General features: G+C 49.9%; 1 protein-coding gene across 2 annotated transcripts in view; it reads right to left on the reverse strand.

Moving 5' to 3' along the window:
* Window positions 1-12,256: 12,256 nt before the first annotated feature.
* FAM83H (family with sequence similarity 83 member H) overlaps window positions 12,257-24,408 on the reverse strand; it is a 40,586-nt gene continuing 28,434 nt past the window's right edge. For both annotated transcript variants that reach the window (XM_075269935.1, XM_075269934.1), the window contains exons 3-5: window positions 21,849-22,013; window positions 16,652-16,776; window positions 12,257-16,503 (exon numbers count right to left, since the gene is read on the reverse strand). In XM_075269935.1, coding sequence (XP_075126036.1) covers window positions 13,848-16,503; window positions 16,652-16,776; window positions 21,849-22,013 — 2,946 coding nt within the window. In that variant the 3' untranslated portion in view covers window positions 12,257-13,847. The remainder of the gene's footprint in view (window positions 16,504-16,651; window positions 16,777-21,848; window positions 22,014-24,408) is intronic.

A 24,408-nucleotide genomic window follows, 5' to 3' on the forward strand; every position in this document is an offset into this window, starting at 1 on the left:
GTCTGAGGGCTTGTATACAGCATATACCATATAGGGGTCTGGGGTCACCTACCATGAGTACAGGGGCCATGTCTGAGGGCTTGTATACAGCATATACCATATAGGGGACTGGGGTCACCTACCATGAGTACAGGGGCCATGTCTGAGGGCTTGTATACACAGTGTATCATATAGGGGTCTGGGGTCACCTACCATGAGTACAGGGGCCATGTATAAGGGCTTGTATACACAGTGTATCATATAGGGGTCTGGGGTCACCTACCAGGAGTACAGGGGCCATGTCTGAGGGCTTGTATACACAGTGTATCATATAGGGGTCTGGGGTCACCTACCATGAGTACAGGGGCCATGTATAAGGGCTTGTATACACAGTGTATCATATAGGGGTCTGGGGTCACCTACCATGAGTACAGGGGCCATGTCTGAGGGCTTGTATACACAGTGTATCATATAGGGGTCTGGGGTCACCTACCATGAGTACAGGGGCCATGTATAAGGGCTTGTATACACAGTGTATCATATAGGGGTCTGGGGTCACCTACCATGAGTACAGGGGCCATGTCTGAGGGCTTGTATACACAGTGTATCATATAGGGGTCTGGGGTCACCTACCATGAGTACAGGGGCCATGTATAAGGGCTTGTATACACAGTGTATCATATAGGGGTCTGGGGTCACCTACCAGGAGTACAGGGGCCATGTCTGAGGGCTTGTATACACAGTGTATCATATAGGGGTCTGGGGTCACCTACCATGAGTACAGGGGCCATGTCTGAGGGCTTGTATACAGAGTATACCATATAGGGGTCTGGGGTCACCTACCATGAGTACAGGGGCCATGTCTGAGGGCTTGTATACGGCATATACCATATAGGGGACTGGGGTCACCAACCAGGAGTACAGGGGCCATGTCTGAGGGCTTGTATACACAGTGTATCATATAGGGGTCTGGGGGTCACCTACCATGAGTACAGGGGCCATGTATAAGGGCTTTGTATACAGAGTGTATCATATAGGAGTGTGGGGTCACCTACCATGAGAACAGGGGCCATGTATAAGGGCTTTGTATACAGAGTGTATCATATAGGGGTCTGGGGTCACCTACCATGAGAACAGGGGCCATGTCTGAGGGCTTGTATACAGCATATACCATATAGGGGTCTGGGGTCACCTACCATGAGTACAGGGGCCATGTATAAGGGCTTTTCTATACAGAGTGTACCATATAGGGGTCTGGGGTCACCTACCATGAGAACAGGGGCCATGTCTGAGGCCTTGTATACAGAGTGTACCATATAGGGGTCTGGGGTCACCTACCATGAGAACAGGGGCCATGTCTGAGGGCTTGTATACACAGTGTATCATATAGGGGTCTGGGGTCACCTACCATGAGAACAGGGGCCATGTCTGAGGGCTTGTATACAGAGTGTATCATATAGGGGTCTGGGGTCACCTACCATGAGAACAGGGGCCATGTATAAGGGCTTGTATACAGAGTATACCATATAGGGGTCTGGGGTCACCTACCATGAGTACAGGGGCCATGTCTGAGGGCTTGTATACAGCATATACCATATAGGGGTCTGGGGTCACCTACCATGAGTACAGGGGCCATGTATAAGGGCTTTGTATACAGAGTGTACCATATAGGGGTCTGGGGTCACCTACCATGAGAACAGGGGCCATGTCTGAGGGCTTGTATACACAGTGTATCATATAGGGGTCTGGGGGTCACCTACCATGAGTACAGGGGCCATGTCTGAGGGCTTGTATACACAGTGTATCATATAGGGGTCTGGGGTCACCTACCATGAGTACAGGGGCCATGTATAAGGGCTTTGTATACAGAGTGTATCATATAGGAGTGTGGGGTCACCTACCATGAGTACAGGGGCCATGTCTGAGGGCTTGTATACACAGTGTATCATATAGGGGTCTGGGGTCACCTACCATGAGAACAGGGGCCATGTCTGAGGGCTTGTATACAGCATATACCATATAGGGGTCTGGGGTCACCTACCATGAGAACAGGGGCCATGTCTGAGGGCTTGTATACACAGTGTATCATATAGGGGTCTGGGGTCACCTACCATGAGAACAGGGGCCATGTCTGAGGGCTTGTATACAGCATATACCATATAGGGGTCTGGGGTCACCTACCATGAGTACAGGGGCCATGTATAAGGGCTTTGTATACAGAGTGTATCATATAGGGGTCTGGGGTCACCTACCATGAGTACAGGGGCCATGTCTGAGGGCTTGTATACACAGTGTATCATATAGGGGTCTGGGGGTCACCTACCATGAGTACAGGGGCCATGTCTGAGGGCTTGTATACACAGTGTATCATATAGGGGTCTGGGGTCACCTACCATGAGTACAGGGGCCATGTATAAGGGCTTTGTATACAGAGTATACCATATAGGGGTCTGGGGTCACCTACCATGAGTACAGGGGCCATGTCTGAGGGCTTGTATACAGCATATACCATATAGGGGTCTGGGGTCACCTACCATGAGTACAGGGGCCATGTATAAGGGCTTGTATACACAGTGTATCATATAGGGGTCTGGGGTCACCTACCATGAGTACAGGGGCCATGTCTGAGGGCTTGTATACACAGTGTATCATATAGGGGTCTGGGGTCACCTACCATGAGTACAGGGGCCATGTATAAGGGCTTGTATACAGAGTGTATCATATAGGGGTCTGGGGGTTACCAACCATGAGTACAGGGGCCATGTCTGAGGGCTTGTATACAGCATATACCATATAGGGGTCTGGGGTCACCTACCATGAGTACAGGGGCCATGTCTGAGGGCTTGTATACACAGTGTATCATATAGGGGTCTGGGGTCACCTACCATGAGTACAGGGGCCATGTCTGAGGGCTTGTATACAGCATATACCATATAGGGGTCTGGGGTCACCTACCATGAGTACAGGGGCCATGTCTGAGGGCTTGTATACACAGTGTATCATATAGGGGTCTGGGGTCACCTACCATGAGTACAGGGGCCATGTCTGAGGGCTTGTATACACAGTGTATCATATAGGGGTCTGGGGTCACCTACCATGAGAACAGGGGCCATGTCTGAGGGCTTGTATACACAGTGTATCATATAGGGGTCTGGGGTAACCTACCATGAGTACAGGGGCCATGTCTGAGGGCTTGTATACAGCATATACCATATAGGGGTCTGGGGTCACCTACCATGAGTACAGGGGCCATGTCTGAGGGCTTGTATACAGCATATACCATATAGGGGTCTGGGGTCACCTACCATGAGTACAGGGGCCATGTCTGAGGGCTTGTATACAGAGTGTATCATATAGGGGTCTGGGGTCACCTACCATGAGTACAGGGGCCATGTCTGAGGGCTTGTATACAGCATATACCATATAGGGGACTGGGGTCACCAACCAGGAGTACAGGGGCCATGTATAAGGGCTTGTATACACAGTGTATCATATAGGGGTCTGGGGTCACCTACCATGAGTACAGGGGCCATGTATAAGGGCTTGTATACACAGTGTATCATATAGGGGTCTGGGGTCACCTACCATGAGTACAGGGGCCATGTCTGAGGGCTTGTATACACAGTGTATCATATAGGGGTCTGGGGTCACCTACCATGAGTACAGGGGCCATGTATAAAAGCTTGTATACACAGTGTATCATATAGGGGTCTGGGGTCACCTACCATGAGTACAGGGACCATGTCTGAGGGCTTGTATACACAGTGTATCATATAGGGGTCTGGGGGTCACCAACCATGAGTACAGGGGCCATGTCTGAGGGCTTGTATACAGCATATACCATATAGGGGTCTGGGGTCACCTACCATGAGTACAGGGGCCATGTCTGAGGGCTTGTATACACAGTGTATCATATAGGGGTCTGGGGTCACCTACCATGAGTACAGGGGCCATGTCTGAGGGCTTGTATACAGCATATACCATATAGGGGTCTGGGGTCACCTACCATGAGTACAGGGGCCATGTATAAGGGCTTGTATACAGAGTATACCATATAGGGGTCTGGGGTCACCTACCATGAGTACAGGGGCCATGTCTGAGGGCTTGTATACAGCATATACCATATAGGGGTCTGGGGTCACCTACCATGAGTACAGGGGCCATGTCTGAGGGCTTGTATACACAGTGTATCATATAGGGGTCTGGGGTCACCTACCATGAGTACAGGGGCCATGTATAAGGGCTTGTATACACAGTGTATCATATAGGGGTCTGGGGTCACCTACCATGAGTACAGGGGCCATGTCTGAGGGCTTGTATACAGCATATACCATATAGGGGTCTGGGGTCACCTACCATGAGTACAGGGGCCATGTCTGAGGGCTTGTATACACAGTGTATCATATAGGGGTCTGGGGTCACCTACCATGAGTACAGGGGCCATGTCTGAGGGCTTGTATACAGAGTGTATCATATAGGGGTATGGGGTCACCTACCATGAGTACAGGGGCCATGTATAAGGGCTTTGTATACAGAGTGTATCATATAGGGGTCTGGGGTCACCTACCATGAGTACAGGGGCCATGTCTGAGGGCTTGTATACACAGTGTATCATATAGGGGTCTGGGGGTCACCTACCATGAGTACAGGGGCCATGTCTGAGGGCTTGTATACACAGTGTATCATATAGGGGTCTGGGGTCACCTACCATGAGTACAGGGGCCATGTATAAGGGCTTTGTATACAGAGTGTATCATATAGGAGTGTGGGGTCACCTACCATGAGTACAGGGGCCATGTATAAGGGCTTGTATACAGAGTGTATCATATAGGGGTCTGGGGTCACCTACCATGAGTACAGGGGCCATGTCTGAGGGCTTGTATACAGCATATACCATATAGGGGTCTGGGGGTCACCTACCATGAGTACAGGGGCCATGTCTGAGGGCTTGTATACACAGTGTATCATATAGGGGTCTGGGGTCACCTACCATGAGTACAGGGGCCATGTCTGAGGGCTTGTATACACAGTGTATCATATAGGGGTCTGGGGTCACCTACCATGAGTACAGGGGCCATGTCTGAGGGCTTGTATACACAGTGTATCATATAGGGGTCTGGGGGTCACCTACCATGAGTACAGGGGCCATGTATAAGGGCTTTGTATACACAGTGTATCATATAGGGGTCTGGGGTCACCTACCAGGAGTACAGGGGCCATGTCTGAGGGCTTGTATACACAGTGTATCATATAGGGGTCTGGGGGTCACCTACCATGAGTACAGGGGCCATGTCTGAGGGCTTGTATACAGAGTATACCATATAGGGGTCTGGGGTCACCTACCATGAGTACAGGGGCCATGTCTGAGGGCTTGTATACACAGTGTATCATATAGGGGTCTGGGGGTCACCTACCATGAGTACAGGGGCCATGTCTGAGGGCTTGTATACACAGTGTATCATATAGGGGTCTGGGGTCACCTACCAGGAGTACAGGGGCCATGTCTGAGGGCTTGTATACACAGTGTATCATATAGGGGTCTGGGGGTCACCTACCATGAGTACAGGGGCCATGTATAAGGGCTTGTATACAGAGTGTATCATATAGGGGTCTGGGGTCACCTACCATGAGTACAGGGGCCATGTCTGAGGGCTTGTATACAGAGTGTACCATATAGGGGTCTGGGGTCACCTACCATGAGAACAGGGGCCATGTCTGAGGGCTTGTATACAGCATATACCATATAGGGGTCTGGGGTCACCTACCAGGAGTACAGGGGCCATGTCTGAGGACTTGTACACACAGTGTATCATATAGGGGTCTGGGGTCACCTACCAGGAGTACAGGGGCCATGTCTGAGGACTTGTACACACATTATACCATATATTTATTTATTATGCTGACTTATATAGCGCCTTCATATTCCGCAGCTCTTTACAGGCATTGTCAGTCACTGTCCCATACAGGGCTCACATTCTACATTCCCTATCAGTATGTCTTTGGAGTGTGGGAGGAAACCAGAGTACCTGGAGGAAACCCACGCAAACACGGGGAGAATATACAGATTCCTTGCAGATGTTGTCCTTGGCGGGATTTGAACCCAGGACCCCAGCGCTGCAAGGTTGCAGTGCTAACTACTGAGCCAGCGTGGGGTCTGTGGTCACCTCGGAATCTTTGTGAGTGGTTTTTGCTCGTCCACTTCTCAGCCCTTCCCCTCTAATCATGGCTGAATACCACAGTGACAGTGATTGGAGAGCGGCCATACCATCTAACAGTGTTGGCGTTGTCCTGATGACGGTATTATGGCCGCAGACATGTCACCTCCCCCGATACCTCGCCCGCTTCTTCCTGATGACGTTATTCATTTTGACCTGCAGATGATGTGACTGTAAGTAGTTGTCGTTCTGTGATTTATTTTATTAGATGAGATGTGGAACGTAAGTTCAGCAAGTCACAGCAATGCAGCGTTCACACCAGCGCCTGCCGTCTGTCCAGGGCTTTCCGGCCTAATCCCCAGAGACACTGGACAGGGGACGGCTTTTGTTTTAATGGGTTTTTAAAGCAAAGCACTGGTGTCCGTATGCGGCCTCTGAGTGGGGAAACACAGTACAGGATCACTCCACCTCTCCTCACTACTACCCCCATTCTCTTCTCTGGGCAGTTTATGGGTCAGTCACATCACAAAAGGGGGCACAAAAGTGATGGGGCTTTAACCCCTTCCCAACACCCACCATACTATTCTGGCAGACGCCTTATGCAGAATATGGCGACACCAAGAATTTTTCTTAAGGGATTAAAACAAATAAAACCATAGAAATTGGTTGGGTAACCCCCACTTTCTTGCTCACTATATGGACACACTGAATACTCTGCCCCTCTTCTATCCAGTAAGGGAATGTTCACACTGTGGAATTTGGTGCTGAATTTCAGGCAGAAAGCAGAAGTCTCAACTTTTTCTTCCATTTCTGCGGTGTGAACATGCCCCTAGTTTCCTGCCGTCTTGCAGCGTGCACTACCGCCTTCCCCCCTACAGATGTCACCGTTTCATTACTAACAAGCACAACCAGCGCCCCCTGCAGGCTGCAGGAAATAACGTTTACAAATTTGACATTTTTTAAGTCACAAAATACAAAAAATTCCGAGTTTGTGTTACAAAATTCTGTCTCTGTTCTGGTGATATCAGTAGTGAGTGCCGGATGAGGTATCCGGGTCCTGCAGCGTCCAGGTGTCTGGGTTGTAGGCTCAGTCAGATACGGGGTCCTGCGCTATTCTGCGGTAAGGTTATATATCCTATATCTGTAATCAGGAGGTCAGCGGCAGGCACCGCACTCTGACACAACCTCTATGGTGTTGTAGGCTTTCTTCAGTACCAGTATGGCGGTATTAGGGGGTCATCAGCTGGCGGTATTATAGGGAATGTCTTTTGCCTAGTCACAGTATTGCGGTAATATCCGGCCCTTGTATTACGCACATCTATACTATTATATACGTACATACGAGTCCTGTGGAGAGCTAAATATCCTGCATGTAATACCTGTATCTATGCCAGTCATACTATAAGAAGTCATTTTCTGCACAGGAACAACCAGGGCTGGGCCCCCTCCCCACATGGGCTGCCTCTATGTTATGGACCCCCTCAGATATTTGGAAACCTCAGTGTTGGGTATAATTGGCCTCCTCTGCTGTCTTATATAAGGACACTCATGAGAACCAGTGCCAGGTGATACGACCTTTCCCCCCTTGGCTACATTGGTTTTGGATATTCAGAGCCACAATGTTAAATACGACTATTCCTCCTCCTTCGACTATGTTGGGTTTGGATACTCGGAGCCTCGGTGTTGGGTGATACTACCTTTCCTCCCTTACCTATGTTGGGTTTGGAGCCTCAGTGTTGGCTGTTATCTTTCTTCTTGGCTACATTGGTTTGTTTACTTGGAGCCTCGGTGTTGTGTGATACTAATCTTTCTTCTCGGCTACATTGGTTAGGATACTCGGAGCCTTGGTGTTGGATGATACTACGTTTCCTCCCTTACCCATGTTGGGTTTGGATACTCAGAGCCTTGGTGTTGGATGATACTACCTTTCCTCTTGGCTACATTGGTTTGTATACTCGGAGCCTCGGTGTTGGGTGATACTATCTTTCTTCTCGGCTACATTGGTTTCAGATACTCAGAGCCTCGGTGTTGGATGATACTATCTTTCTTCTCGGCTATATTAGTTTGTTTACTCGGAGCCTCGGTGTTGGCAGATACAATCTTTCCTCTCGGTTACGTTGGTTTCAGATACTCAGAGCCTCGGTGTTGGGTGATACTACCTTTCTTCTCAGCTACATTGGTTTGGATACTCGGAGCCTTAGTGTTGGATGATACTACCTTTCCTGCCTTACCTATGTTGGTTTCAGATACTCAGAGCCTCGGTGTTGGCTGATACTTTCTTTCCTCTCGGATACATTGGTTGGATACTCGGAGCCTCGGTGTTGGGTGATACCACCTTTCCTCCCTTACCTATGTTGGGTTTGGAGCCTCGGTGTTGGCTGTTATCTTTCTTCTCGGCTACATTGGTTTGTTTACTCAGAGCCTCGGTGTTGGGTGATACTATCTTTCCTCTTGGCTACATTGGTTGGATACTCAGAGCCTCGGTGTTGGGTGATACTACCTTTTTTCTCAGCTACATTGGTTTGTATACTCGGAGCCTCGGTGTTGGGTGATACTACCTTTTTTCTCGGATACATTGGTTTGTATACTTGGAGCCTCGGTGTTGGGTGATACTACCTTTCCCCTTGGCTACATTGGTTGGATACTCAGAGCCTTGGTGTTGGATGATACTACCTTTCCTCCCTTACCTATGTTGGGTTTGTATACTCAGAGCCTTGTTGTTGGGTGATACTATCTTTCCTCTTGGCTACATTGGTTTGTATACTCGGAGCCTCGGTGTTGGGTGATACTATCTTTCCTCTCGGTTACGTTGGTTTCAGATACTCAGAGCCTCGGTGTTGGGTGATACTATCTTTCCTCTCGGCTACATTGGTTTGTATACTCGGAGCCTCGGTGTTGGCTGATACTACCTTTCCTCTTGACTACATTGGTTGGATACTCAGAGCCTCGGTGTTGGGTGATACTACCTTTCTTCTCGGATACATTGGTTTGTATACTTGGAGCCTCAGTGTTGGGTGTTACTATCTTTCCTCTTGGCTACATTGGTTTGTATACTCGGAGCCTCGGTGTTGGGTGATACTAATCTTTCCTCTCGGTTACGTTGGTTTCAGATACTCAGAGCCTCGGTGTTGGGTGATACTATCTTTCCTCTTGGCTACATTGGTTTGTATACTCGGAGCCTCGGTGTTGGGTGATACTATCTTTCCTCTTGGCTACATTGGTTTGTATACTCGGAGCCTCGGTGTTGGGTGATACTACCTTTCCCCTTGGCTACATTGGTTTGTATACTCGGAGCCTCGGTGTTGGGAGATACTACCTTTCCTCTTGGTTACATTGGTTTGTATACTCGGAGCCTCGGTGTTGGGTGATACTACCTTTCCCCTTGGCTACATTGGTTTGTATACTCGGAGCCTCGGTGTTGGGTGATACTATCTTTCCTCTCGGTTACGTTGGTTTCAGATACTCAGAGCCTCGGTGTTGGGTGATACTACCTTTCCTCTTGGTTACATTGGTTTGTATACTCGGAGCCTCGGTGTTGGGTGATACTACCTTTCTTCTCGGCTATATTGGTTTGTATACTCGGAGCCTCGGTGTTGGGTGATACTACCTTTCCTCTTGGTTACATTGGTTTGTATACTCGGAGCCTCGGTGTTGGGTGATACTACCTTTCTTCTCGGCTATATTGGTTTGTATACTCGGAGCCTCGGTGTTGGGAGATACTACCTTTCCTCTTGGTTACATTGGTTTGTATACTCGGAGCCTCGGTGTTGGGTGATACTACCTTTCCTCTTGGTTACATTGGTTTGTATACTCGGAGCCTCGGTGTTGGGTGATACTACCTTTCCTCTTGGTTACATTGGTTTGTATACTCGGAGCCTCGGTGTTGGGTGATACTACCTTTCTTCTCGGCTATATTGGTTTGTATACTCGGAGCCTCGGTGTTGGGTGATACTACCTTTCCTCTTGGTTACATTGGTTTGTATACTCGGAGCCTCGGTGTTGGGTGATACTATCTTTCCTCTCGGTTACGTTGGTTTCAGATACTCAGAGCCTCGGTGTTGGGTGATACTACCTTTCCTCTTGGCTACATTGGTTTGTATACTCGGAGCCTCGGTGTTGGGTGATACTACCTTTCCCCTTGGTTACATTGGTTTGTATACTCGGAGCCTCGGTGTTGGGTGATACTACCTTTCCTCTTGGTTACATTGGTTTGTATACTCGGAGCCTCGGTGTTGGGTGATACTACCTTTCTTCTCGGCTATATTGGTTTGTATACTCGGAGCCTCGGTGTTGGGTGATACTACCTTTCCTCTTGGTTACATTGGTTTGTATACTCGGAGCCTCGGTGTTGGGTGATACTACCTTTCTTCTCGGCTATATTGGTTTGTATACTCGGAGCCTCGGTGTTGGGTGATACTACCTTTCCTCTTGGTTACATTGGTTTGTATACTCGGAGCCTCGGTGTTGGGTGATACTATCTTTCCTCTCGGTTACGTTGGTTTCAGATACTCAGAGCCTCGGTGTTGGGTGATACTACCTTTCCTCTTGGCTACATTGGTTTGTATACTCGGAGCCTCGGTGTTGGGTGATACTACCTTTCCCCTTGGTTACATTGGTTTGTATACTCGGAGCCTCGGTGTTGGGTGATACTACCTTTCCTCTTGGTTACATTGGTTTGTATACTCGGAGCCTCGGTGTTGGGTGATACTACCTTTCTTCTCGGCTATATTGGTTTGTATACTCGGAGCCTCGGTGTTGGGTGATACTACCTTTCCTCTTGGTTACATTGGTTTGTATACTCGGAGCCTCGGTGTTGGGAGATACTACCTTTCTTCTCAGCTACATTGGTTTGTATACTCGGAGCCTCGGTGTTGGGTGATACTACCTTTCCTCTCGGTTACATTGGTTTGTATACTCGGAGCCTCGGTGTTGGGTGATACTACCTTTCCTCTCGGTTACATTGGTTTGTATACTCGGAGCCTCGGTGTTGGGTGATACTACCTTTCCTCTCGGTTACATTGGTTTGTATACTCGGAGCCTCGGTGTTGGGTGATACTACCTTTCCTCTTGGTTACATTGGTTTGTATACTCGGAGCCTCGGTGTTGGGTGATACTACCTTTCTTCTCGGCTATATTGGTTTGTATACTCGGAGCCTCGGTGTTGGGTGATACTACCTTTCCTCTTGGTTACATTGGTTTGTATACTCGGAGCCTCGGTGTTGGGAGATACTACCTTTCTTCTCAGCTACATTGGTTTGTATACTCGGAGCCTCGGTGTTGGGTGATACTACCTTTCCTCTTGGTTACATTGGTTTGTATACTCGGAGCCTCGGTGTTGGGAGATACTACCTTTCTTCTCAGCTACATTGGTTTGTATACTCGGAGCCTCGGTGTTGGGTGATACTACCTTTCCTCTCGGTTACATTGGTTTGTATACTCGGAGCCTCGGTGTTGGGTGATACTATCTTTCCTCTCGGTTACATTGGTTTGTATACTCGGAGCCTCGGTGTTGGGTGATACTACCTTTCCTCTCGGTTACATTGGTTTGTATACTCGGAGCCTCGGTGTTGGGTGATACTACCTTTCCTCTCGGTTACATTGGTTTGTATACTCGGAGCCTCGGTGTTGGGTGATACTACCTTTCCTCTTGGTTACATTGGTTTGTATACTCGGAGCCTCGGTGTTGGGAGATACTACCTTTCTTCTCAGCTACATTGGTTTGTATACTCGGAGCCTCGGTGTTGGGTGATACTACCTTTCCTCTTGGTTACATTGGTTTGTATACTCGGAGCCTCGGTGTTGGGAGATACTACCTTTCCTCTCAGCTACATTGGTTTGTATACTCGGAGCCTTGGTTTTGGATGATACTACCTTTCCCCTTGGCTACGATGGTTTTGGATACTCTGAGCCTAAGACTTTGAAGGTCTTCCACCTTTCCCCTTCCTTATCACTCACATGGTCGTCTCACTTTCGGGACAATTGCTCCCAACCATCTGTGCTGTATCTAAACGTAGGGTCCATGGGGCTCATTAAAACCATTATACTGCACTGCCATGGGCCCGGGGTCATTTAAAAGACGAGACAATAAGACGCTAGAACACAACTTGTGAACAATGTTTTTATTTGACACAATATACCTGAGCCTCCCTTTACTGGTCCCTGTGCTGCCCCCTACAGGTAACAGGTGGGAAGTACATATAGACATCCAGCAATGCTTGTTCTGCAATTCTAGCCTTACATTAAATATCCAATCGCACCAGACATGACCTCAGAAACCAGAAGACGCCCTCACACTCCACATGACACACAGTAGTCACCCAGTGTCCGCTCTGCAGCCCACCCACAACTCTTATAAAGTGAATCTACCCCCGGGGTCTGGATCAGTCGTAATAAAATCAGTGCTCCTACAGCCTGGGGTAGGGGGTGCGGGAGACCAAGCGGGACCAGAGCCCCAACCATCAGGGTAATACAGCAGGCGAGTGATCACAAAGACTCCAGAATTCAGATGTCTCCTCTGGTGCCGTGGGACTACAACTCCCAGCATTGTCCTCCCTTCGATCATTTGGATTGTTCAGTGAAAAAAAATAATACTTTGTGTTTCCATTGCTTATTTTTGTTAGCTCTATCTGAATACAGACCAGGAATGTTGCTATTGAGTGCCAGCAAGCAGAGGATAACCTCGTCCTGCTCACAGAGCTGAGGGTTTGTGACACTTCATTGTACTGAGGCTGTGTATCATCACAGAGGACTGTTCACACACCGCAGCACAAATCTCTGACTGATATCCATTAAGTGCACTGATACACGAACATCTCCAGCAGCTCTGAGAGCAGGACACGGTCAGGAGGGAGAGGGTTTGTAGGAGTTATCATAGCTTGTGTGACAGAAAACTGGGCCTGATAATCCGCCCGTACGTAGGTGTTCCCACTAAAATCCTATTAGCTTAAATCCTACAATACAGTGCAGGAAAAATTTTTTTTTTTTTTTAAAAAATCGCCATCACCGAGAGCAACGGACCTGCCCTGGTCCAGGCACTCGCCGCCTCCTGCACCGCAGCTCTGATGGCTTCACGTAGCATGGTATGACTGGATCCTATGTGACTGTGGACCACGGCTTTCGTGCCAGGAATCCTCATCATGCACAGGTTTTATATACTGCTAAGTAATATACACGGCTATTTACAAACGGTAGAAAAATGGGGGATTGGTCAGTGCTTGGTCCTGCGGCGGGAAGGGGGAGGGGATACTGCAGAAAGACTCCACGCCAACGTCCTCGCCACGATCCGTCCTGTACCGGTCAGGATTGTCTCCTCTAGTGAATAAATTAAAGTTTGATTCTTTACAACAGGCCGGCGATGTTCTGGGACTACAAGTCACAGCCGGTCACAGACACGATGGGGCTTGTAGTTCTAGAACGTCTCCTTATGGGACTGCAGGTAGACATGGAGGGAGGGCAGACGTCTCAGACAGAGCTGCTCCTCGCACGGAAGGCACAAGTGGTTTGGTTCTTTGGTGGTGGGGCAGAGGTCAGTACCGTTACTTAAGGTCCAGTTCACTTAGAGATTCCTCTATCTATGGTTTCCATGACAGGTCCCCCAAGTCGAGAATGGAAATTCCCATGGACGACCTCTGCAGGAATTTATAACACAAAGATCCCCTGGAATACGTGAGGCGTTGTTGGCACCAGATGGAGACAGTATGACCACGACTACGGTCACTTCTTCATAAGAGTTCCTAACTTCCCCAGCAGCATTTTCCCCACTTTCTTGTCCTTGGAGTCGTCCTCATCCTCCACTTGGTTCTGTTCATCCTTTTTGCAGAAGACTTCAAACCTACTGTAGACTCGCTTCTCCTTCCTGATGCTTTCCATCCTCTTGAGCAGGTTATCTCTGTCCTCTGGAGAGGTCGGTGAAGGTCGGGAAAATCGGCTTCGGCTTAGGAAGCTTCCCGTCCTGCTGACAGAATTTGATTCTGTACTGTTGGCATCTTCTGCTTTGGTCTCCGTTGAGTTGGTGTTGGCAGTGGTCACCTCGGATTCGCTGGTAGATAAGGACGGAGACTGTTTGGCCATCTCCGCCCTATTTTTTTGACTATTGGCAGATATTTGCTCCAAGATGACCTTGGTGTCATCACGTAGGTTACTACTAAAAATGACGTTTGAAGTTGAAGAAGACAACCTGGTCTGGGAAGTGGTTTTGGGTGGGGAAGAAGGCGATGACTTAGTGGACTTGTCTTCAGTCTCCACCACTGGTGTCGACTCCGAAATCTCACTTTTAGAGAGACGTCTCAGAGCGCTATTCTGTTTCTCTATTTTAGCTGCATCTGAAACCGCCTCGTCTTCTGACTTCTTCTCTTTTTGTGATTGAAGAAGTTGCTTGAGCCTCATGGACCCTCTTCGGATGAACTCCATTGGGGTTTGCTCAGTTTTTGATGGTTCCTCCTCTTGTTTGGTTACGGTAGTGGTGGGGGAAGTGACAATAGGTATTGGATTTTGGGACATACTTTCGAGAGCATTTCCGAACAGAAGACCAGGGTTGATCCTGCTTGCTGACTTTGGCGCTTCAACTTCTGGAGGTTTTGGCGGGTCTATAATTTCAGTGATAATTGGCCCACTGTCTTTTGGCTCTGGAAGAGCAGCCATGTTGCTATCTATTGTCTGGATACTTGAGACCCTTTGTTCCACCTTGGTAATGGAGCTTGTCTGCCTATCTTTGCTGTAAAGGTCTTGGAACTGAGAAGTAACTGAAGACCGATACTGCGACTCAAGAAGTGTTCGGCTAAACGAATCTTTGTCTAGAAGTTTGGATTCCAAGGATTTGTAGGCCATAGTTTCAGTCGTGCTCTTTTTCTGTCCATCTTCTGTCTCCTCCTGGATGACTTTGGAGGCGGCTTTGGCCTGCATTACAGATGTCACTTCGTTGTCTTTGTTGCCACTTCTGTACTTCTCCAGGATTTCGGCGACTTTGGACGAGGTCTTCACAATCTCATTGTCTTTGAGCACCTCGCTGGTGCTCTGCTCCTTCTGTATAACCTGCACCGCCTCAGCGGTAGACCCGTGCTGCTCCAGTTTCGAGTTGCTAAATATAAGGGACGATCTTAAACGGGAACTTCTCTGAATCAAGGGGTTAGTGCGAGTGCGGAAAGAATCGTGTCGTGAAAGGAAGGAATCTTCTTTCTCCTTCTCTATCAGGGATATCTCTTTGCTTGTGTCGACGTGCGTCGGGGGCTCACTTACAGCTAATAAGGGTTTATAGGGGGGGATGGGATCAATAGAATACTTGGCCAATGTCTCGCTTGTAGGTATTGGCTTTTCTATAGCGAATGGAGCTTCTTCGAAAGGTTCTGTCTCTATCGGTATCATCATTCCTTCTTCTTCCTGGTCTGGCTGAATTCCGCTCAAGTATGAAGAGATTCGCCAGCTGCGTAAACCTTGTTTGTTATCTTGACCTTTTTTATCTGCATCTTGGTCTTGGAAGAATTGCTTCTGCTCAGAGCTCTGCTTTTGTGTAGGGGACATTTGACACATAAACTTCTGACGTCCTTGAGATCTTTGACCAAATTTTCCTTCTCCCCCCAGTGCCACCTGATCTGAGCCATGTCTAACCTCCCGGGACGAGCTGGAGGGGTTGTAGCCCAGTCTTGTGTGTGGAGCCCCCTCAATGGCAAAATTACTCTCTCCCTGCAAAGCTTTATAAGCGGGGAACCTGGAATCCATGTCATCTGTTTCCTGGAAACCCTGACGGTTGCCTCGAATCTTCTCAAAGAGTCCTTGAGTGCGCCCGGTACGATCCATTTGTATAAACTGACTTTTCTGGAGCTGACTGGACTGGAAGCGGTACTCATTGTTCTCCGTGTTCATAAACATTTGCCTGGCATACTGCTTGGAAGCCATGTAGTTCTCAAAGGTGCCTTCAGCAAAGCTGTGCCTCTTGTAGGCGTCAATGTCCAACTGTTTGCTCTGCATGAAGGACATCTGCATTTTGTCCATTTGCATCTGCATTTGGTCTGGAAACTTTGGCCCATGAAATCTCATGCCGGCCGTGTCCATTGTGTGTCTCATCATATCCTCCCTGCGGAATGACTGCAGATAATGGCGGTCAAGATCTACACCAAAGGAATTGAAGGAGTTCTGGGAGCTGTCGTCTCTCGGGTACATGAACTGAAGCTTCCGGTCAAAGAGAGGGCGAGGGCCGGTGAATGGAACCATTCCCATGTAAGGTTTCTCCATCTTCAGCAGAGCGTTCTCAGGGGGGATAAGAGGATCGGACTGGGCAAAGAGAATCCGAAACTCTTCATCGAAGCTGGAAACGAGTTCTCCTTGGAAGATGTGAGCAATGCTGCGGTGGATCTTCTCAAATGACCACATAAAACTGTAAGACAGGAGAACATAGTCTGAGCCTCAACGGAAAAGGTACAAAAAGATGCAAAAACTACATAGCGACAAATTTTCTCATCGATCGCAGGAGATACAAGCTGGACATAATGTGTCGCGTCTCTCAGGCAGGTAAGTCGTCTCACCTGTACGTCCCACTCAGCACCACCGTACAGTCCACCAGCATGAACTTCTCCCGAAGGTTCCCCTTGAATGTGGTGCCCGTCCTGCAGAAATATGTGGGGCCAGAGACCGTCCGCACCCTCAGGAACTGTAAAGGAAGTAGAGTCACGTCAGTGTGAGTGCGGTCCCTCAGTGACACCCTTGTCCTTGCCCCATCCCTGCTGGGCATAGTCAGGTTTAGGCCCAATGATACAGTCGGGTACCGCAGGGCAGGAGGCCTCTATGGGACAACTCTCCAGGTGAGGCCACACGGCATTGCCATTATAGCTGGGCGGGGGAGAGACAGAATATTTACAGGTAAGTACAGGGGCAGCATTATTATATGGTAAGTCTGTCCCAACCTGGAAACTCCCTCACACTGCAGGGCAGGAGGGACATGAGAACGACACCAGTCCCCTCCAGCCGGGCGGCACAGGCGATGCCCACTGACTGATCTGCACAGCTGTGCTCGATACGGTAACAATGAACCCCGGGTACCTACAACCCCTCACTGATACATTACAATTTGTAGCCGCCATCTTGCTTCAGTCTTGAACTGTGCGGTCACAATTGTACGCAAAGATTTGTTTGTCTTATTTTTATAAACTTTTGGAAAAACACAAATCTGCCAAGTAAAATCTCCAGCAATGACCCCCATGGTGATCAGAGACAGCGCCCTCTGCCCTGGGGGATAAAACTCCAAGGAACGGCCAAGGAGACAAACCCTGAAAAATATATCAGTACTAGCTTTTACCCGCGACTTCGTCTGCAGTGTTTGGAGAATTGGGTGGAGACAGACGTGTGAAACTGTCAGAGCATTTGAGAAATCTTGCTATAGAAATCTTTGTATTTTTGGATATTTTTTTTTTTTTTTTTTTTAGGTCAGGTGGTAGATGGTAAACCTGAAATGTACATACTGTATTCGTGAGCATGGATTTTTAAGTTAATATACTTCTATATACCACATTGTAGGATTTGTTATTTTCTGCCAAGACGTGTACGTTTTCAGGGCTGGATACGCGGGAGCAAGCGACATAAAGCTGACCATGAGAGAAGCAGGGTGTGGCTATAAATGTATTCCTGCCACTTTTAGTGTTTGTCCTTGGGACTTATTAATAGCGTTTGTAAAAGCCAATTAAAGGGGAAATTGGAGTCTTTTAAATTGAAATGGCAAATTAGTTGGTATAATTGGTATTGGGGGGATGAAGACGCTTTCACCTTTAGCTGCTCCTGTAAGTATAGTGGCTTCAATGACATTTGTCCCCAGCTGTGTGACACGTAGCCTTGTGCCATTGCAGAATCTGGGTGCATCAAGATTGCGCATGAGCAGAACTGGGACGCCAAGCTTTAGCTCAAGTGTATGGGAAGGCACGCCTGGTAATTCCAAGGTGTTAAGGAATTCGACAGGGTAATTTGTGCTTTCGTCAGTGGTCATGACTGTGTCTATTATGCGCCACTTTAACGCCGCATAGATGGCGTATACGCGCACCGTTAAAAAAACGCGGCGGACACGCTCCGTAAGCACTGCAAATTGCGTGTCGCGTAGACTACTTGTGAACTCACCGTGAGAGTGTTTTTTACTTGTGTATGTGGTGTAGTGGCTTATTTTATTTATAGGAAGTGTTTTGTGTGACTTTTAGTTTTATTGTACCGGCTGGAGGGGACTGGTGTCGTTCTCATGTCCCTCCTGCCCTGCAGTGTGAGGGAGTTTCCAGGTTGGGACAGACTTACCATATAATAATGCTGCCCCTGTTTGAACCTGCAATCATGTGATTGCAAGTCCCATAAACGGCAATCCAAGTGTATTGCCGTGTATGGGATATAGAGGGTGTTAGCACTGCGGGAGTCTTCAGTAGGCTCCCGGCTGGGCGCGGAACAGGAGCCGGTCTGCAACATAGAAGGTATGGGGGGGGATGGGGGGGTTAACTGTTCATGCCTGCAGTCAAACAGCATTTTGATTGCAGGCATGTTACTATTGAAGGTATGGGGGGGGGATTGCATGCCTGCAATCAAAGTACATTTTGATTGCAGGCATGAGGTATACCCGGCAAGCAAAGGAGATTGTATGTGTCTTACTATCGCGGCTGGTGTTAGGGCAGCCGCGATGGTAAGATGTGAATGAGCGTGCTCGGAGGCGGGATATGCTGGCGGCTGGAAGCGAAACAGGTCGGCAGACAGGAGCCGGCCTGCGAATGAAAGGGTGGGTGGGTTAATGGCGGCCATGAGCAGCGGGGCTCCGCGTGTGGCGGAGACCCAGTTGCTATGGTCACCACAGGTTAGGAATGCAGGAAAGTGGCCGCCGTGAGGTGGAGCGTGGCGGGGGATGTGGCAGTGGGCCGTAATGGTTGAGATGGTCATCCCGTACGCCGTGGGGCACTGTGGAAGAGCTTGTGAGGTGTTTTTTTTTTTTATTTTGAGGGGGGGGAAGTGGTGTTGTAGGCCGGAGGTGTTGTGATGTGCCGGATGGCCGGGCGACTGTGGTGAAGGACAGAGGAGATAGAGCAGGGCAGCTTATGTGTGTGCTGCGAACTTACCGCTGAGTGTGCAGACAGTGAAGGAAAGTTGCCGGGTCGGGGCTGAGTGGCGGTGCGGGCCAGACTGTGTGTGCGCTCTGCGGTCTGATGTGTGCCGTGCGGGCCAGACTGTGTGTGCGCTCTGCGGTCTGATGTGTGCCGTGCGGGCCAGACTGTGTGTGCGCTCTGCGGTCTGATGTGTGCCGTGCGGGCCAGACTGTGTGTGTGCGCTCTGCGGTCTGATGTGTGCCGTGCGGGCCAGACTGTGTGTGCGCTCTGCGGTCTGATGTGTGCCGTGCGGGCCAGACTGTGTGTGGGCTCTGCAGTCTGATGTGTGCCGTGCGGGCCAGACTGTGTGTGTGTGTGCTCTGCGGTCTGATGTGTGCCGTGCGGGCCAGACTGTGTGTGCGCTCTGCGGTCTGATGTGTGCCGTGCGGGCCAGACTGTGTGTGTGTGTGCTCTGCGGTCTGATGTGTGCCGTGCGGGCCAGACTGTGTGTGCGCTCTGCGGTCTGATGTGTGCCGTGCGGGCCAGACTGTGTGTGTGCTCTGCGGTCTGATGTGTGCCGTGCGGGCCAGACTGTGTGTGCGCTCTGCGGTCTGATGTGTGCCGTGCGGGCCAGACTGTGTGTGCGCTCTGCGGTCTGATGTGTGCCGTGCGGGCCAGACTGTGTGTGCGCTCTGCGGTCTGATGTGTGCCGTGCGGGCCAGACTGTGTGTGCGCTCTGCGGTCTGATGTGTGCCGTGCGGGCCAGACTGTGTGTGCGCTCTGCGGTCTGATGTGTGCCGTGCGGGCCAGACTGTGTGTGCGCTCTGCGGTCTGATGTGTGCCGTGCGGGCCAGACTGTGTGTGCGCTCTGCGGTCTGATGTGTGCCGTGCGGGCCAGACTGTGTGTGCGCTCTGCGGTCTGATGTGTGCCGTGCGGGCCAGACTGTGTGTGCGCTCTGCGGTCTGATGTGTGCCGTGCGGGCCAGACTGTGTGTGCGCTCTGCGGTCTGATGTGTGCCGTGCGGGCCAGACTGTGTGTGCGCTCTGCGGTCTGATGTGTGCCGTGCGGGCCAGACTGTGTGAGGGCTCTGCGCAGGAACTTTGCGTGTGGCGTCATCAGTGAATCAGTGAAGTGCAGTTGGTGTGAGTGGCCAAGCGGTGGCACGCGGCTGATAAGAGAAGATGGCGGTGGCAGAGCGGGACCTTTGTTTTTGGGGTTATGTGAGTGTGTAAGGTGTGGAAATACATGTAAATGTGATGGAGTGTGGTTAGGGCTACCGTAGAGGCAACAATATGGAGTGTGGAGGTATTTTGGGGCCGGAAATGCAAGGAAGTGTGTGTGTGGGGCTTGGAGTCCTACTTTTGGGACTGTCCTGCTAAGGAGCCATGTTGTTTAGCGGCACGAAAAGTAGCCTAGGTTTCAATCGCAAGGAATAACTATGTTTCTGGAAAATTTTAGGGAAATCCTTCCAGCCGTTTTAGCGTGATTGAGGAACAAACATCAGAGAAAAGGAAAAGAGAGGAAATAAGATAGGGAGGGAGACAGGCAAGTAAGGAAGGAAGATGTAAGGGAGTGAGCAATTAGGAAGGAAGGAAGACATGGAAAAGTGGAGGAAGATGTAAGAAAGGAAGGAGGAAAGTATGATATAGAAAAAGGTGGAAGGAGGGAGGGAAGGAAGACATGGAAAAGGGTAGAGAAAGATGTAGGAAGAAAACATGGAACAGAGGGATGGAGGACGGATATGGAAAAGACTGTCGAGGAGAATGAAGGAAGGAAAGTGGTTATGGGAATGAAGAAGAGGGAAATAGGAGGAGGAGGCAGCAAGGAAGGAAAGAAGGAGGCGAGGAAGGTAGAAAACAACTGGAATAAAGACTGGATAAGGAGAAAAGGAAGAACTGAGGAAAGAAAAGAAGGAATGAGAGAAGGGATGAAGGAAGGACGAGGAAATGAAGGCCAAAGGAGGAAGAAAGGAAGGACATTCATGAGAGTGAGAAAAGAGGCGATGGGAGACAGGCGGAAGGAAAGAAGGAAGAACATAAACAGTGGGGAAGAAGGTTATTGGAATTAGGAAGGAAAAGAATAAAGGAAGAAAAGAGGAGAGCAATGAGAAGATGGGGAAAAGGGAAGAAATGATGTTATTTCTTAGGGTTGTGGCCTCAGACTCTGAACTCTCGGGCGTGTCCTAGGAGCAGCACCTTGTATCAGTCTGAGCTGTGGTGCGATGTTCAGCGCTCGGGTCTGTGTGCAATACTCTGCAGATAGGAGTGTTCCCAGGGAGATTTACAGGCCACTTCTTCTCAGGTATAGCTGACCTTTGCCCTTAGCGTGTCGCTGAGCACTCTGGGAGGCGACGGTCAGCAGCTGCCGCACTATCTGCCCCTCCCGGCAGCGCACAGTGTTTACCCATGGTGGAGAGAATGGAGTCATCACATGGAGGAGATCAGCGGCTGCACACACATACAAGCGCCTACATTCAGGACCATGATCCTCTGCAACACCAGTGACATCACAGCGAGGACCGACCCGGACAGCAAACATGACTAGACTGCTAAATCTGTAACGGGGCCCCCTCCTACTGTGTAACGGGGCCCCCTCCTACTGTGTAACGGGGGCCCCCCCTCCTACTGTATAACAGGGCCCCCTCCTACTATGTAACAGGGCCCCCCCTCCTGGACTCACCTCAACAAAATTCAGGTTGACCCTGCACTTAGACGCCATGTCAAGAAAGTGCTGAGAGTTCATCTCATCCAGGATGATGTAAACGGGAACCCGGCGGGCAGCGGCATCCAGGAGGTCAGAGAGGATGTCCACATCGGTGAAGAAGTCCATGACAATCCCGATCACCTGAAATACAGAGAGGACACCAGAAAGTGTGCAAATAAGTGCAAGATAAAGCACAGAGACATGACAATGTTCTGCAGATCTCAGTGGTGTAATAACCTGCAGGATTATAGTAGGACATTCAGGAGACAGAGGAGTAAGAGGAGACTGGAAGACGGGTATGAAACCTGCAGGGACAGAGATATCACACACCAGCAGACTGCAGGGACAGAGATATCACACACCAGCAGACTGCAGGGACAGAGATATCACACACCAGACTGCAGGGACAGAGATATCACACACCAGCAGACTGCAGGGACAGAGGTATCACACACCAGCAGACTGCAGGGACAGAGATATCACACACCAGCAGACTGCAGGGACAGAGATATCACACACCAGCAGACTGCAGGGACAGAGATATCACACACCAGCAGACTGCAGGGACAGAGATATCACACACCAGCAGACTGCAGGGACAGAGATATCACACAACAGCAGACTGCAGGGACAGAGATATCACACACCAGACTGCAGGGACAGAGATATCACACACCAGCAGACTGCAGGGACAGAGATATCACACACCAGCAGACTGCAGGGACAGAGATATCACACACCAGCAGACTGCAGGGACAGAGATATCACACACCAGACTGCAGGGACAGAGATATCACACACCAGACTGCAGGGACAGAGATATCACACACCAGACTGCAGGGACAGAGATATCACACACCAGACTGCAGGGACAGAGATATCACACACCACCAGACTGCAGGGACAGAGATATCACACACCACCAGACTGCAGGGACAGAGGTATCACACACCAGACTGCAGGGACAGAGGTATCACACACCAGCAGACTGCAGGGACAGAGGTATCACACACCAGCAGACTGCAGGGACAGAGATATCACACACCAGCAGACTGCAGGGACAGAGTTATCACACACCAGACTGCAGGGACAGAGATATCACACACCAGACTGCAGGGACAGAGGTATCACACACCAGACTGCAGGGACAGAGGTATCACACACCAGCAGACTGCAGGGACAGAGATATCACACACCAGACTGCAGGGACAGAGATATCACACACCAGACTGCAGGGACAGAGGTATCACACACCAGCAGACTGCAGGGACAGAGATATCACACACCAGACTGCAGGGACAGAGATATCACACACCAGCAGACTGCAGGGACAGAGATATCACACACCAGACTGCAGGGACATAGATATCACACACCAGCAGACTGCAGGGACAGAGATATCACACACCAGCAGACTGCAGGGACAGAGATATCACACACCAGCAGACTGCAGGGACAGAGATATCACACACCACCAGACTGCAGGGACAGAGGTATCACACAGCAGACTGCAGGGACAGAGATATCACACACCAGCAGACTGCAGGGACAGAGATATCACACACCAGACTGCAGGGACAGAGATATCACACACCAGCAGACTGCAGGGACAGAGATATCACACACCAGCAGACTGCAGGGACAGAGATATCACACACCAGACTGCAGGGACAGAGATATCACACACCAGCAGACTGCAGGGACAGAGATATCACACACCAGCAGACTGCAGGGACAGAGATATCACACACCAGCAGACTGCAGGGACAGAGATATCACACACCAGCAGACTGCAGGGACAGAGATATCACACACCACCAGACTGCAGGGACAGAGGTATCACACAGCAGACTGCAGGGACAGAGATATCACACACCAGCAGACTGCAGGGACAGAGGTATCACACACCAGCAGACTGCAGGGACAGAGATATCACACACCAGCAGACTGCAGGGACAGAGATATCACACACCAGCAGACTGCAGGGACAGAGATATCACACACCAGCAGACTGCAGGGACAGAGGTATCACACACCAGCAGACTGCAGGGACAGAGGTATCACACACCAGACTGCAGGGACAGAGATATCACACACCAGCAGACTGCAGGGACAGAGATATCACACACCAGACTGCAGGGACAGAGGTATCACACACCAGCAGACTGCAGGGACAGAGATATCACATACCAGCAGACTGCAGGGACAGAGATATCACACACCAGCAGACTGCAGGGACAGAGATATCACACACCAGCAGACTGCAGGGACAGAGATATCACACACCAGCAGACTGCAGGAACAGAGATATCACACACCAGCAGACTGCAGGGACAGAGGTATCACACACCAGACTGCAGGGACAGAGATATCACACACCAGACTGCAGGGACAGAGATATCACACACCAGCAGACTGCAGGGACAGAGGTATCACACAGCAGACTGCAGGGACAGAGATATCACACACCAGACTGCAGGGACAGAGATATCACACACCAGCAGACTGCAGGGACAGAGGTATCACACACCAGCAG

The sequence above is a fragment of the Leptodactylus fuscus genome, chromosome 4 (assembly GCF_031893055.1).
Source record: "Leptodactylus fuscus isolate aLepFus1 chromosome 4, aLepFus1.hap2, whole genome shotgun sequence".
Classification (NCBI taxonomy): Eukaryota; Metazoa; Chordata; class Amphibia; order Anura; family Leptodactylidae; genus Leptodactylus; species Leptodactylus fuscus.